Raw genomic sequence first — 14,931 nt, forward strand, 5'->3', positions numbered from 1 at the left:
CTTCGTTCTTTCGTTCAACATCACACTTCACCCAATATTTGATGACCTTTTGCGTGTAGCAAGCGGTTATTTTCTTTTCTTGCAAAATACGATGAGAAATGGTTTCACTGGGTATATGTAAACAATCCATGAACCCAATGGTATTGATGGAAATTGTAGCTTGCAAGATATAATGGTGATTGGAGCGACTCATACATTTTCTATTGTCATATATTCCCGAGTAGCAGCTTAGTCAATATGTCAGTCGCATAGCTTACACAAAGGTGTAAGAAGATAAACAATCAAGATATTAAGTTCAAAGAAAAAGGTGGTCCTGTCATATATGGATAGATGTCATCACTATATATTGATCAAAGTATACAAGGACCTCCTCATATTTAAAAGTTTTGCATGTGCCAACCCAGAAAGCAAGCTAGAGACATCAAAGTCTACATGATTGATACTTGACTGAACATGATTGATTCTTAACTGAACAAATACTTGTAAGTTAATATACAATTAAGATTACATTGTTTTGCTTTTAGTAACAAAGTCAACCATGAAAGTTTACTACTGATTAAGTACTGAGCTAAATCGAATAATGCTAATTAGCGGCACATGTGTCTTTTTTTCAAAATCAACATCAAATCCACTAAGTCGTAATATTATTTACGACACACAAAAAACATCTAGCTGTACATTGGCTAATTTATTATACCAACCCGATCACATATAATAACAACATCCTAGTGCTTTAATTAAGTAGTCAAGTCATAAATAGAGCTTATTTTGCACAGTGACAAAGGTGGATGAGATCTTTGCTTGGGGAAACCAATATGTGTTCTGTCTAATACAACTTAAGGTAATATTAAACCAAACGAAGACAAGCCTCAATCTCCAAAAGTAACATGATACATTTAATTGTCATCCATTTATACCAAACATTTTTAGTTCTTTACATTTTCTATTATCAAATTTTAAATTAATTTTAATATATATCATTGAATATATGTTTTATTATTTTATCTAGTAATACTGAATACACAATTGCATTGATACTAATACTATCAAATTTTATGGTTTATAACTCAAACATCTATAATCACAAACCAACAATGATATATTGAACTAGAATTTGTTGTGAACAATGTATTGTTTGTTCATCTATTTTTAGTTTGGACATTTGTTCAATCCGATTCCTTCTAAACCTAAATAAAGAATAAGAAATCACAAAAATAATTTCCATCCACACAACAATTTGTGCTACTTAAATACATATTCTTTTGTGGTCTTTATATGTTGTTGTTCCTATTTAATATATTCAAGTATCTTCGTAGAGGCTTCTAAATGCACACGTCTGGAAAATATTTTAATAAAGGTTTATAGAATATAATAACGTTACTTTCCCTTAACTAATAGAAAATTCTCAACCAAACAAACTAAAAGAAAAATCTAGAATATACAAGGGTGTCCACAGGGGAAACTCAGGGGGCTCTCACCCCTCTTCCACCCACGCGCCACCCCCTCCGGGCGACTCGGGGGGTGAAACCCTAGTTCGTCACAGAGCCCCCTCCTCATCTTGCTCCTCCCTCTCGCAGCCACCTAAGCCTGCTGTCGGGCAATCCCGGGGCGCCGTCGAGGAAGTTGGTGGCAGGGTATCTACCGCTCGGCTCTCTCGCAGGGACGCGGGGTTTGAGGCGGCGGCCTCTGTCGGAGGGGCGCCACCGGCTGGCGGCGAGCGGTGGCGCGGAGGTGGTGGTGGTATCCCTGGCCGTGTAGACGGCGGGGCTCCGATGGGCATGGACCTGGCGCGAGCCAGGCGGTCGGCGGCTCCAGATCTTGCCGCCCCTTTCCTTCCTCGACTCGGTGTGATCCCCCCTCTGGATCTGGGTCGTGATCTTCTTCTTCGATCTTCGACCTCAGTAATGTGGGTCGGATGGTGATATGGAGACAGACCAGGAGAAATCCATGGTTGGATGCGACGACGGCTGCGCCCGAGGGCGTTGTTCTTCCTCCTTGGAGGCGTTTGTCGGGTCTGCCTCCCTCCACCCACCATTCTCTAGCCTCCCGAGTGAACACCCTAACCTCGGTGGGCGGTGGCAGAGCTCTCGATTTCGTTCTCCTTCTTGAAAGCATCGCCTTTTGGAGCTGTTTGGATGGTGTGCCAGGTTGGGGTGCGTTTGGCGGCTACTGTGGTGTGTTCTCTTTGTCCAAGCTTGATGTTATCCCTCCTCTACAACCGGGCCGTGGGCAATTCTGATTGAGGGAAGCTTTGGCGGCTCATCGGGAGTGCGTGGATCCTCTCTATGTGGCCATCCTCCGGTGGAAACCATTCTTGTTCTAGTGGAACAGCTCCATCTTCCGATGATGTGGCGCCTATCAAGCCAGATGAGGACGATGTGCAGGCATCCGTAGCTGTTGGTGACCACACTCGTTGATGCATGTCATTTCTTCTCCTCTGTGCCGAATGGTCCTAGTTCCCTCGTGCTTCGTTCTCGGAGGAGGGCCTTGTTGTCTTCAGTTGTGTGCTTCTTTGATTTATTCCTTATAGCTTGTAGCACTTGAGGCTTTGTTTGCTGCTTTCGAGCGCATATGTATCTTGTCGTGTCATATTTCCTATCTTTGGTTCCGTATGCCCTGTAATCCTAGCCGGTTGATGGCTTTGTTAATTCAAAATTGAGCTAGGCTCGAGGCCCATCTCGGCCCGGCTGATGTCTTTTCTCTAAAAAAGGGAGTCCACAGGTGGTAGCGTTAGCGTTTTCTGGTTGGTGTAGCTCAGGTAGTCCCTTCCAAGTAGGACGAAGTAGACACCGGTCTTTGTAGCTTCGAGATGTTTCTTCGTCAGTGAGCTGCCTGATAGGTGGGATCCACATCCATTTTAGCCCTGATGCGCCATGGTTGTTGAAATTGGTAAGGAGAAGTTGGTCGGTGTGGCTTGGTTAGTTGGTGAGGTTTTGGGGCAATCCATCTCATGTCATGCCATACATCATCTGACTGGTTCTAACTTTTGTCACTTGCTTCCTGAAAGGAGCGGTTCCCATTCCAATGTTTACCATCGCCATATACTGTTTTCAAATTATATTATAATAAAGAGAAGTTCAATCAAAAATAATGCTCTGAAGATTAAAAAGTCAGAATTCGGAGATGGTAACAGATTTGCAATTTCCATATGTCCCATCAACACAGCAATCTGTTGGCATGGGCTCTAAAGATATTCTATCTGTTTCTAAGAAACACGTATATACAAAACTAAAAGCTCGAAATGCTTGGATGACCTCTGTGAAACCAGAACTTCAGGACATAGAATCCCTTGAATCACAAGGAGAGGCTCTGTGCTACCATGACTTCTGTTTAAAGGAGCAGTCGACGTTGCGATGTCCATCATTACCATATTGTTTTCAGATTAATATAAAGAGAAGCTCAATCAAACAGAGTGGTCAACAGTCAAAATTCAGAGCTGGTAGGCAATGAGCCTGGCAGATATGCCATTTTCATAGGTCCCATCAACAGAACAAATCTCATGTCATGGGCACTAAAGTATTTTATTTGATTCTCTACTAGACAACAAAGAGAAACACATATAGCAAGCTAATAGCTCAAAATACCTAGATGAGCTCTGTCCTACCATAATAACTTCAGGGCGTAGATTCCCTTATAAATAATAAGAATGGGTAAATTTGCAGTGGTCAATCAACTGTTCATCACCATCATCGTCTCACGCCCCACCATTCTTTAGCTTCGCTTCCTCTCTGTTGATCTCCTCGAGCGCGTTCCACAGCTTCTGGTCTTCATAGTCACTGATGATCAATGCGGCCCCGGCTTCCTGTAGGGACTTCTCCGGGTTCCTCGTCGAGACAGCGACGACGGGCATTCCCGCGGCAACACCTGCGCGTGTCCCTGAAGCGGAATCCTGCATTCAAAGCATATATTGGTATCATGTATCTGTAAATCCAATCAGATTCTAGACAGCAAGTTCAATGGGTACATATGCAAGGGTATGCGTACCTCGAAGATGAAGGTGTGTGCTGCGGACACTTCGAGCTCCTTGAGGGCCTTCAGGTACGGGAAGGGCGCGGGCTTTGGCTTCTCGCATTCACCTCCAACTATCACGGCCTGGAAGAAGTCTGATAGACCAAGAAGTTTGATCATGAGCTCTGCATTGATCCTTGGGGCATTGGTTACTGCGGCACGCTTGTAGCCGTGATCTTTCACCCACTGAACCAGCTTGTGGAGGCCCTTTACAGGCTCTAGGCGCTCCATCGCCAAACTGTAACAAACAAGTGGTTCTCAAGAGAATTTTTTAAAATAAGAGAAAAACATTAACAGTGAGAAAAGCCAATTAAGAAATAACAGAACCATCGACAACCTTACATAAAACCAATTGCTCATTAAAAAAAATCATATAACCAAGAAGTAGTTCCCACTTGGTGTACCTTCTGTATTTGACGTCTTTGTCTTCTAGGAATTTCAGCCCCTTTTCGAGGGGCCAGTCTGGGAACAAATTCTGGGCAGCTTCAGCATCGCTTCTTCCAGCGATGTTGTTTATGAAGAACTCATCGTCAATCGGCACACCATTGTTGTACCCAATCTGTTTACATCCATTAGCCCAGTCAGCTTGTTCACGAAACTAATAAAGAATAATAAATATCATGCATCGTAAAGCTTCTTACCGCAAGAAGCAATTCTTGGAAAGCGATGTGATGAAGAGGATCCGAGTCACACAAGGTACCATCAATGTCAAATAGAACCGCCTCAACTGGAACGGTCGCTGCAAGAGGACTACAAAGTATGGAAAGCAGATAAGAGTTCAGCAGTCAGTCTTCGTAGCTACTGAAGATGTATGAAGTGCAAATGATTGACTTCAATGAATGATATTTAAGCAACCCAGCACTGAAAATCCAGAAAATACAGGTAAACAGGGTCATTGTCTCTGCTTTTACATATACGTCGGAGCCATGGATGTCTAGGTCTGCCTGCGTTTTCCTAAAACCAGAACAAGAAAAATTGGACGGCTAAGTATCTGAACGATGTCGACTGGCAAGTGCCGATACCCAAACCGCAGATATTTCAAAGTAGCTGCGCATGGAGAATTGACAAGAGCACTCATGCAGCCAGACAGGCATTTACCACGGGCGCATCGAAAGACATTTATCAAGAGCGGGTCACTAATCAAATAGCGGTATTGTTCCGCGAAAATAAACAAGACGGAGAACTTCAATCTACTTCATGTCTTTCTTGTTCGGTTTGGGTATGGCTGACAGGCATTTGGTTGCTTCACAATTTTAGCTATGCCTCCCAAAAGTATCATCCTAGCTACCTACCTTGACATGTATGAGCAGAGCAGGCTGTTACAAATAACTAAACTACACATATGTATAGACCATAAAAGAAGTTTTTCTGAATAATAACAGAGTCTCCGGAGAACTGGTTGAGATGGATCTGTCGTGGAAGACAGAAAAGATTGTAACTTCAGCAGGATGAACAGATATTTTCTTGCCAAAGAAGGGAAAGAAGAAGAAGAATAAGAATAAGAAAAACGGGTCGAGGAAACCATGGCCGGAATCCGATTCCGTCAGCGGGCTTGGTTTGGGCCGGCGCGGCCGGGGAGGAACGGGGACAATCAGCTGCGCGCCGGCGGGGATTAGTTGATCTTCTGCCGCGGCGGGTGGGCTATTTTTCTAATCTGGTGCACGCACGCGAGCACCGACGTATCGTCGGAAGAGAATTAGTAGGAAGCAGGAAAAGGAGATCGGGTTGGGGTGGTGGTGGAGGAAGCGAGCACGTACCTGACAAAGCCGCCATTGGTGGAAGCCATGGCGCGAGTGGTGGGTGGGCGAGAGATCGCGGCCGCCTCCGTGCGTGCGCGCGCGCGCGCTCCTTCTCGATGGTTGTTGTGGAGTGGAGGACTCTCGCGGAAGGCAGGCAGGCAGGTCGATGGAGGAATTTGGGAATCTGGGCGAGGGGCGGTGGCTCGTCTTATAGGACGCACGGACGGACGGACGGCGGTGGATCCGATAGATCCCTGATTTCCTGGACTGCTGCCTGCCTGGCCTCGTCTTCGGCTGCTCCTCCTCTTTTTTTCCCTTGGCAACCTGCAAGTGGGGCCAAGGCGCCGCCTCGCTGCCAGGTCGGGCCCACATGATTACATAATAATGGTACAAGACAGAAAACAGTCGAAATTATGGTTGCAACAATTCTACTGTTACTTGGAGACCAAAAAAAAATGTTAGGCATGAAACATTTTTTCCTGTTGGAAGAGATTTCAGTTGCTCGTGAAAACGCTGGACGCATATGGTTGCCAGGAGATCGAATATGCTCATAGCACTTGTCATGTTCCTTTTCCCCTCGTCTTTCTTTCCACAGATCCGAATGCCCGTCCACGTTCTTGCAGCAGACGCCCGTCGCTCTCGCCTCTCCCTGCCTTGCCGACACCACGGTCAGCTGACTGACGCAATCATCGTCACCATCTTCACTTGTCACAGACTCACATCACATCGCCGGCCAGGTCAGTTGAGCAGAGCAGAGCAACATCACATCGCCGGCCAGATCAGTTGAGCAGCCAGCCGGGCACCTTCTCCATCGACCATTCATTGGCCCACCTCCAAAGTCCAAACGTGTTTTCTGCCTTATTCCATCGCTTGCTCATCAGCCAGCACCCAGCAGTAGGCTACCCCTCGTCTTGCTTTGCTGCTGCTGCTGCAATGCTGGCCCTGGCTGGCATGACGACAGAGGACCACACGCACCAGCAGGAAATCTGATGCTCCGTGATGATCAACGGCGAGGCGTAGTAATCCTGCAACATGCTCTGCGTTGCTGCTGTCACGCACAACAGGTCCTCGTGGCATCCCTTCCCTCCCTGCACTTGGGCTCCTGGGGTTCGGTCGCCGGCTTCTTCAGGTGCGCGCCCATCTCGCCCAGCATCGACATCACCACCGCGCCGTCTTCAGTACCAAGACGGGTCACCGGTTCGCTCGATCCCACAAGGCTCAGCCCCACGTCCTTCTCAGCCCCGTCCCGCTTCATCATCTCCCTCACCTTCTCGACGTCGTCCCACCTCCCTTCCGCCGCGTAGATGTTCGAGAGCAGCACGTACGGGCCGACCTCCGCCGGCTTCATCTCGATCAGCTTCTTCCCCACAAACTCCCCGAGCCTGGAGCCGTTCTGCGCCCGAGAGGCCGAGACCATGGCGCCCCACAACGCCGGGGACGCCTTGCCTTGTAAATTCTGGACGAGGTTCTCCGAGCCTGTGGGCAGCCCGGCGCGGCCGAGGAGGTCCATCATGCAGCCAAAGTGCTCTGCCTTGGGCTCCATGCCGTAGAGCCTGACCATCCTGTCAAAGCACCACCAGCCCTCGAGCACCAGCCCGCCGTGGGCGCAGGAGCTCAGGACGCAGACGAAGGTCGTCTCGTTTGGCCTGGGCCCGCTCCTCTCCATCTCCAGGAATAGCTCGAGCGCCTTCTCGCTCTGCCCGTGCAGCCCGTGGCCGATGATCATCGAGTTCCACGACGGGACGCTCCTTTCGCCCATCGAGTCGAAGATCTCCCTCGCCGTCTCCATCACCCCGCACTTGGCGTACATCGTCAGCAGCGCCGTGAGCAGGAGGACGTCCGGCACGATCCTCTCCCACCTCTGTCGGACCAGGCCGTGCACCCACTTCCCCCTCTCGAGGTCGCCCAGGCTGCCGCAGGCCGTCAGGACGCTCACGAAGGTCTTCTCGTTCGGCACGGCGGCCCCCACCGCCATCATCGCGTCAAACAGCCTCAGGCACTCCCGCCAGTCCTTCACCCGCGCGTACAGCGCCAGGACGACGTTCCAGGACACGGCGCTCCTCCTCGGCATGCCGTCGAACATGGCCCTCGCCATCTTGACGTCCCCGGCCTGCGCGTACCCGTCCAGCATCGAGTTCCACGACACGACGTCCCTCTCCGGCATCGCGTCGAACATCCTCCTGGCTTCCTCCATGTCTCCGAGGCGGGTATATCCACCAAGCATCGAGTTCCAGCTGACCACGTCCCTCTCGGGCATCTGATCGAACAGCTGTTGCGCGCCGGCCATGTCCCCGGCCGCGGCGTGGCCGGACAGCATGGAGTTGTAGGAAACGAGGTCCCGCTGCGGCATTTGGTCGAACAGCTGGCGGGCGGAGGGGAGGAGGCCGGAGCGGAGGCAGGCGCGGAGGAGCGTGTTCCAGGTGACGGCGTCGGGGCGCGGGATGTCGGCGAAGAGGCGGCGCGCGGAGGCGTGGGAGCCGAGCGCGAGGTAGCGCGCCAGGAGCGAGTTGGCGAGCCGGAGGTCGGCGGGCAGGTGGCCGGAGCGGACGGCGAGCGCGTGGAGCGCGGACACGGCGGGTCGCGTGGGGCCGGAGGAGGAGGAGAGGAGGAGGAGGGTGAGGTGGTCGAAGGGCAGGAGGCGGAGGAGGTGGAGGCGGCCGGCGGGGAGGTGAGGGAGGAGCGAGTTGAGGAGGCGGGAGGAAACGGCGGCGTGGGTGGAGGAGAGGTTGGAGGTGAGGACCAGCGCCAGGGACCGCAGGAGGAGGCGGCGCGGGGAGCCCTGGCCGGCCGCGATCCGAAGCTGCCGGAGCAGGACGGCGCTGATTGGCACCGCCGCCGGCGGGCGGCGGCGGGGCCCTGGCGAGCACGGCATTGTGGGCGGGCGGTGGCGCAAATGGGGCTCCGCCCGTCTCGTTACCTTGGCGGGCAGTTGACGCTGAGGAGGCGTATTCTTCTCTCTTACGTGAACGGGAGGCGAAGGCGGGTTTTTACTGAGAAAAAAGTACGTAAACATAGTGGACAAAATGTATAATTGGAGGAATACAAGAGAAGGCCAGCCACATGGCAGTGCGAGATTTTCATCGAATTCATGTCAGAATTTGAACATCCTCACGTTGAATTCAAGCAAAAAAATAATCATCAAATTGATGTTGGAATTTTAGGGCTCCTTTGGTTCGCAGGATTCTAAAAGTGCAGAAATAATAGAGGAACGTATGTACAAAACATAGTAAATATAGAAATTCTGTCAATTTGGATGCTTTGGTCCACGGGAATTGGAAAAGAACGTGAATTCTAATACATATGATCAAATCAAAGTCAAAACACATAACGACCTTACTTGAACAGGATCTGTTCTATAGGCTCGTACCGCTGCATCCTTTACCAATAAAGTTAAAACACATAAAAATATATAGTTAGAATGTCATTATGTTGATAAGGATATTAGCCTTGTTCATCGTGCATAGAAATTTGAAAGAAAAAATGTCCAAGTGAATGTTGGAATTCCCACATTTTTCCTTTAAAAATGGGATCAAATGAAAACTCCTTCATTTTTCATTTGCCCCATTCCTTGAAACCCTTGGGAACAAGTCCACTATCACTCCTGCTTGGTAGCAACATACGGATTCATAACAAATATGCATGATGGAACAGCGCATTCCTGGTAAAAACCAATGCTCGGAGAATTCAACGAGCTCTCGAAGAGTGCGGGTACGTTTTTTACATCTTACAGCTGCTGGCTCCTGGAATCTCTCCATGGCGGCGTCAAGAAACTAACAGTGCATCCGAGTTCCTCAGATTCTTCTACTTCTCAAGGAATTAAATTCGGACATACAACACTCAAGCCCTCAAAAATTTGCCTCAGGCATATAAATTAGCTTGTAAACCATCATCTGTGTCGAGCGCCAAAAAAACAGGGGCACTGAAATCTACATGATGACCCCAATCCGTCGTCCCCCGTCGCTCACTCGTGCTGCTCGTATATCTGCATGTAGGCTTCAGAGAGAGCGACCATCTGCGGAAGGGTCTCGGTGACATGGAGATCCTGCATCTCATACCTGAGACAAGAAGGATTCGTGAATGATATGCCGGGGTCCCTCCCAAATATTCATGCTACGAATGAGATGAAGGAGAACACGTACCACGCCTCCTCTGATTTCCGCTGCACGAATACTCTGTAGCATCCTTCACCTGGCTTGCCGTCGTGTACGATGTTGGCTATGAGGTCGTACTTTGAGCGCAGCTTCTCACTCTCTTTTGGCTTAGGCAATGGGATGTAATCCTTCAATTCCAAGTTCTTCACAGGAAAATTCACTGTTGCATGAAACACAAAATGCCCTTAGGATTGTTGAGTGACCAGGGGGGCGTCTGTATCATGTTCAATGAAGAAAACAGAAAATTTTACCTAGTGTAGGGTTCTTCTCTACAAAGAAGTTGTTTTTTGTAAACCGTCGCATGTGAAGGATCATATACTTTGGAAGCCTGATGACTCGATACCTCATTCGGGCAATAGATGGCCGTACCACCTCGGTAACTGTCTCACCATCGAACTTCTTCAGTATATTGAACAGTGGTACCTGAGCACCGTGCAAGCTTCTGAATTAGAGTACACCAATTACCAAGAACTAAAACATAAATCTTCCATGTAATAAGCAATGTCAAGGTTTCATGCGGCATGTTAAAACATATCCCTTCAGTGAGTGTGCACCATGTATTCCTCCAGTCAGTGTGAACCCAGATTCACACTGTTGAGGCAAACAGTCATGGGGACGATAATTCATCTCACTGGTTTAATTTATCCATCAAGAAAATTTGGTCGAGACCTCTCGAACATAGATGTACATGCAAAAGAGACTCCAAGAAACATCATACCTCCAAACAGATCACAAAATGGTGAGATACAAACAAATCCAAAGACTTGCTAATACATGCAAGAGAAAATGACAAGATGGAAAAAGATCGATAAAATTGTAGGACTATTCTGTATTACTCTGTCTGCGAGTGTAACCAATATCCTAAGTAGAAAATAGGCCCACAGCCAGTTACAGTTTGATGCTCGAAACAGCAAGGCTTGAACAAGATAAACTAGTCTTATAAGTTAAGGGATCATAAACTTGAGAAACAAGACCACAGGTCTAGCAGCTGGACCATAGGGAATCAAGTCTCTCGTGTACCAATGCTCTAGCTAACTGAATTAGTCAAAGACTCAGAGTCAGTTGGTTCTTACATCATAACCAGGGAAATTTCCAAAATATAAATGCCAGTCTAAAAACTTGACACATGTCCTGCAATTCCAGCAAAAAGCAGAGATGACTGGGTAAACAAACCTGTGGAATAATATTTTTCTCCATGGCATCTTTGAAAAGTGGTGGTGGTGGCAGGTCAAGACCGAGCATCAAGAATGGGACCCGAGATGTTTGAGTGACCATACCGTCACTTGTTGTTTCAACCTGTGAACCTGCCTCGCCATTCTGCTCATCATCCACTAAATGCTTCCTGTGAATTTCCTTCACAACTTCAAGTTCTCCCTGCCAAAAACAAGTATCAATTGTAACAGATAAGCTACCACAAGTTCTATCAATTACACAATTGATTCTAAAGCTAACCTGAAAGCAATCATATATGATGCTTCTATTTTTCTTCTTTGAACTTCTTAGTTTTGCATGCAGTGTGTTCAAGAGCCATGACATAAATTCCACTGGGTCAGATTGTACACCAATCTGAAACTTCTTCTCACTAGCCTTCATAACTGCTTGAAGAAACTCATGTGGACTAACTTGGCCCTTGAAGTTCCTAGCATGCCAAATCTTGCGAGTTAGTTCTCCAAACCGATGAACCAGTGGGGATTTGCTATGCTGATAATTTTCAGGTATGAGAAAGAAATTTCTCAAAGGGGTAATCCTCATCAGTGATTGTATTGTGACGTTCACAAAGTCAGTCTCCTTAATGTTGTTAAGACCAACCTGCAGATTTAATCAGAAAAGTGATTAATAATTTAGCTCTCAAATCACAAGAGCCTAAATGCTTGCAGGTTTCCATCTACAATCAAGCAAATAAAGACAATCTAAACCAGTCCTTAAGTCACACGGTGGTAGTGATGTAGAATCAGATCGCAAAAAAGGAGAGCTCGACTAAACCATTCAAGTCCACAGTATCTCTGGGCTTCATTGGCATTGTTACGGCTTCTTCAAACAAGTGCTTCTATTTGCTATTTCATAAAAAATACTAAAAACGCTATTTTGCTAGAATGGGTAAATATTCCCTTAACTGGAAGGATTCCACAGCACAACACAGCAGAATGAGAGAAAACAAGCCTTTAGAGAGTTTGATAGATACATACCATTCCAGGTAAATAATTGGAGCCATCCAGAGCTCTTGACCATTGCTTGTTCTTGTCAAGAATTTTAACCTGCTCTCTTGCAAACCTGCCAAACCATACCAATCAATAAAACGCGGAACTGATTACTGGAGTCAACAAAGGCGACAATAGATAACGTCAGAAACAACGAATGATCACCTTGGATTGAGAACATGTCGAATATCTTCTAGTGATGGATCATTTATCTCATATCCATCAGGAAGACAGTAAACTTTCTCAGTTTGAAGGTTAATGAAGACATGGTGGCCTGCCTCAAGACTGTGGGTATACGCATGCGATTTCAAGCCTCTTCCTTGGTAATACTTTCCACAAACTAGGCACGCATACACATTCAAATTCGATAAGGAGATTGAGCAGAACTTCTCAAAGTCAAAATCAAGGACCTACGAAGCAGGACAAAGTACAATCAGGCATCGATAACCATGAGAGTGCAGAATGGCTTGCTTAACTATAAAGTTTGCCCCCTCCACCTCCCAAAAAGAGAATATAGCATATATGAACAGAGAATAGAGCACTAGAGCATGGATGTGGTTTAATGTAATTAAGTCTGCACAAAGCATCATCTAATGCTGGGGATGCGTTACAAAAGAGAATCTGTGTAGGACAGGGTTAGCAATCTGTCAGGAGTTTGTAGGAAGCATAGCAATATTCACCAAAAAGGTGTGCACACAATTATTCAAGGTTTTTGTAGTTACAAAGTTTAAACCTAGCCTCCTAGGGAATCAAAGGAGATAGCAAAATTTACACACAAATAAAAGTACTTGTGAAGTAAGCCCTGCTGTTCACAGTTTTTTTTAGCTCACAGGTTAAACCAAAACTGTTATAGAATAAAAGAGAATGACCAATTTTAGTAAAACAGGGTATTTGTGAAGTCAGCCCTGCAATATTTTGTAATGAAGAAAACATAAGAGCCTTTCAGAGGTTTGATGTGCTGGATTAGGATGCAAGTGACCACAGTGGGGTTGCGGGGGTTGAAAACTTAGCACATACAAATCATCAGTGTACAAAGTAGGCTACTGCATTATTGCTTGAAATGAAGAGCATCAGCTGCTAATAAGCTACACCATATGACAAATGAACTAGAATTCACTGTGTGGGTAATACCAACTACCTACAAATTAAATGGCTAAGTACCAAGCTCCAGTTCTACATCTCTGCATGTTCTATATTTACCAACCTACTATGCCCGGTTTCCCACAGACCGATTCAAAGTTTTTGTAGCCTACAGATTCAACCTAGGGGACCAAAGGAAATAGACACATTTAGAAGTGCTAGGTACTTGTGGTGTCAGCACTACAATGTTTGACACTTATTTTCAACAAGAACATAGTAGGTTTGTTGTACTGGATTAGGAATCAGTGACAATAGCAGGGATGAATAATTTCTTCTGTGCATATACAAGGATGACATCGTGAGGTACTAGCACACACAAAGAACTAGTTTACCAATACGGGCTACATCACTGCTCGAAATGAAGAGGCTTCGCTGCTAGAATTCACTGCGAAGGTACTAACGAAATGAATACCAAGTGCCAAGCTACAGCTCTACATTTCTACATGTACTTCAGCTGGATAGAGTCACACCATGTCAGCGACTAATAATACCTAAACTACCGTGAGCACGTTTGACAGATCTCAGGTGCTTCTAGGGCTGTGCACAGAACCAGCAGGCTCAGACCAACCTTATCACAATCAAACCGTGGGCAACTGCAACCGAATCAACATGTAAAAATGGCACTGCCAAAGGATTCCATACCTGTCGGTTGACGGTGTCGAGGTAGGGGCAGTCCCGGCGCAGCTCGACCTGCCTGGGCCGCCTCTCCGGAGCCCTCCTCTCGTCCTCCTCCTCACCCTCATCGTCTTCCTCCTCCTCCTCCTCGCGGGGCCGGCCGTTCGCGTGCCCCCTCGGGGCCCCGCGCTCCTCCTCCTCCTCGTCCGCGTAGTTGGCGAGCCCCAGCAGCGAGGCGCCCTCCGACTCGTCCCCCGCGCGCGGGCGCTTCTCGGCGGCGGCGGCGGCGCCCCCCTCGTCGGCGGCCGCGGACTCCTCCTCGCGCTCGCGCTTCCGCGCGGGGGACTGCCCCTCCTCGTCCGCGCCCATCCCCGGACGCCGGGAGGAAGGAGAAGGGAGGGAGGAGAGAGAGGAGAGAGAGGAGGGCAGGTGTAGGAGGAAGGGGGGACGGCGGCGGCGGCGGCGGCGGCGAGGTAGACCGGAGGCGGGGGCAGCGAGCGGCGGCAGAGAGGTCGCGACTCGAGAGATCGAGAGAGAGAGGTTGGCGGCTAGGGCAGGGGAAGGGGGACAGAGATCAGGTGACACCTTGAGGCTATGCATCAGCCACTCAAACGCCATCCAACGGACAGCAGCCATCCAAAGCAGAAGCCAAAACAAACATTTTTTTCAGCTCGTTTTCAATCATTAGGAAATATACGTACAAATACTAGCATTTTTGTTCGGCAGTTGTACGAACACTCAGTTTATAACTGTTTAAGAATATAAATATTAAAAAACATTATTCAGCCTGTTTGCGTTATACAAATAGCATCGTATACCTGAATTGAATGCAAGTGATCAACATTTCCTAGTCAGTTGGGGCGTCTCCAATGCCACCCTCAAACCGCTCGCAAGCGTTCGGATCGCGCGATCCGGACGTGTTGTGACATCCAAGGCGTGCCTGTATCGCTTCACTCGATGGTCCGGACGCACTTTCTCTCACAAATCGGAGACAAACTAGGAGTGTTTTACTAGCGTCCAGACAGCAGCCACGCCCGCTTTAGACCACCCTGGCCCACCCAAAACCCTCCTCCCTCGCCC

The 14,931-nt window shown here is 47.9% G+C and overlaps 3 protein-coding genes across 3 annotated transcripts; all 3 read right to left on the reverse strand.

Annotated features, from left to right (window-relative positions):
- Positions 1 to 3,437: 3,437 nt before the first annotated feature.
- Positions 3,438 to 6,009, reverse strand: LOC123167532 (haloacid dehalogenase-like hydrolase domain-containing protein Sgpp). The gene is made up of 5 exons (XM_044585368.1): positions 5,766 to 6,009; positions 4,650 to 4,758; positions 4,413 to 4,567; positions 3,985 to 4,246; positions 3,438 to 3,889 (listed from the first exon to the last, which is right to left on the reverse strand). The coding sequence occupies exons 1-5, from the start codon at positions 5,792 to 5,794 to the stop codon at positions 3,695 to 3,697; spliced, it is 750 nt and encodes a 249-aa protein (XP_044441303.1). The 5' UTR covers positions 5,795 to 6,009; the 3' UTR covers positions 3,438 to 3,694.
- A 737-nt stretch (positions 6,010 to 6,746) lies between these two features.
- LOC123167530 (pentatricopeptide repeat-containing protein At2g44880-like) lies at positions 6,747 to 8,716 on the reverse strand. The gene has a single exon (XM_044585367.1). The coding sequence runs from the start codon at positions 8,617 to 8,619 to the stop codon at positions 6,799 to 6,801; it is 1,821 nt and encodes a 606-aa protein (XP_044441302.1). The 5' UTR covers positions 8,620 to 8,716; the 3' UTR covers positions 6,747 to 6,798.
- Positions 8,717 to 9,402: 686 nt separating this feature from the next.
- On the reverse strand, positions 9,403 to 14,410 carry LOC123167533 (U4/U6.U5 tri-snRNP-associated protein 2). The gene is made up of 8 exons (XM_044585369.1): positions 13,879 to 14,410; positions 12,262 to 12,506; positions 12,085 to 12,169; positions 11,351 to 11,707; positions 11,072 to 11,272; positions 10,150 to 10,321; positions 9,887 to 10,058; positions 9,403 to 9,802 (listed from the first exon to the last, which is right to left on the reverse strand). The coding sequence occupies exons 1-8, from the start codon at positions 14,218 to 14,220 to the stop codon at positions 9,709 to 9,711; spliced, it is 1,668 nt and encodes a 555-aa protein (XP_044441304.1). The 5' UTR covers positions 14,221 to 14,410; the 3' UTR covers positions 9,403 to 9,708.
- Between the last annotated feature and the right edge of the window lie 521 nt (positions 14,411 to 14,931).

The sequence above is a fragment of the Triticum aestivum genome, chromosome 7D, assembly GCF_018294505.1.
Source record: "Triticum aestivum cultivar Chinese Spring chromosome 7D, IWGSC CS RefSeq v2.1, whole genome shotgun sequence".
In the NCBI taxonomy this organism is placed as follows: Eukaryota; Viridiplantae; Streptophyta; class Magnoliopsida; order Poales; family Poaceae; genus Triticum; species Triticum aestivum.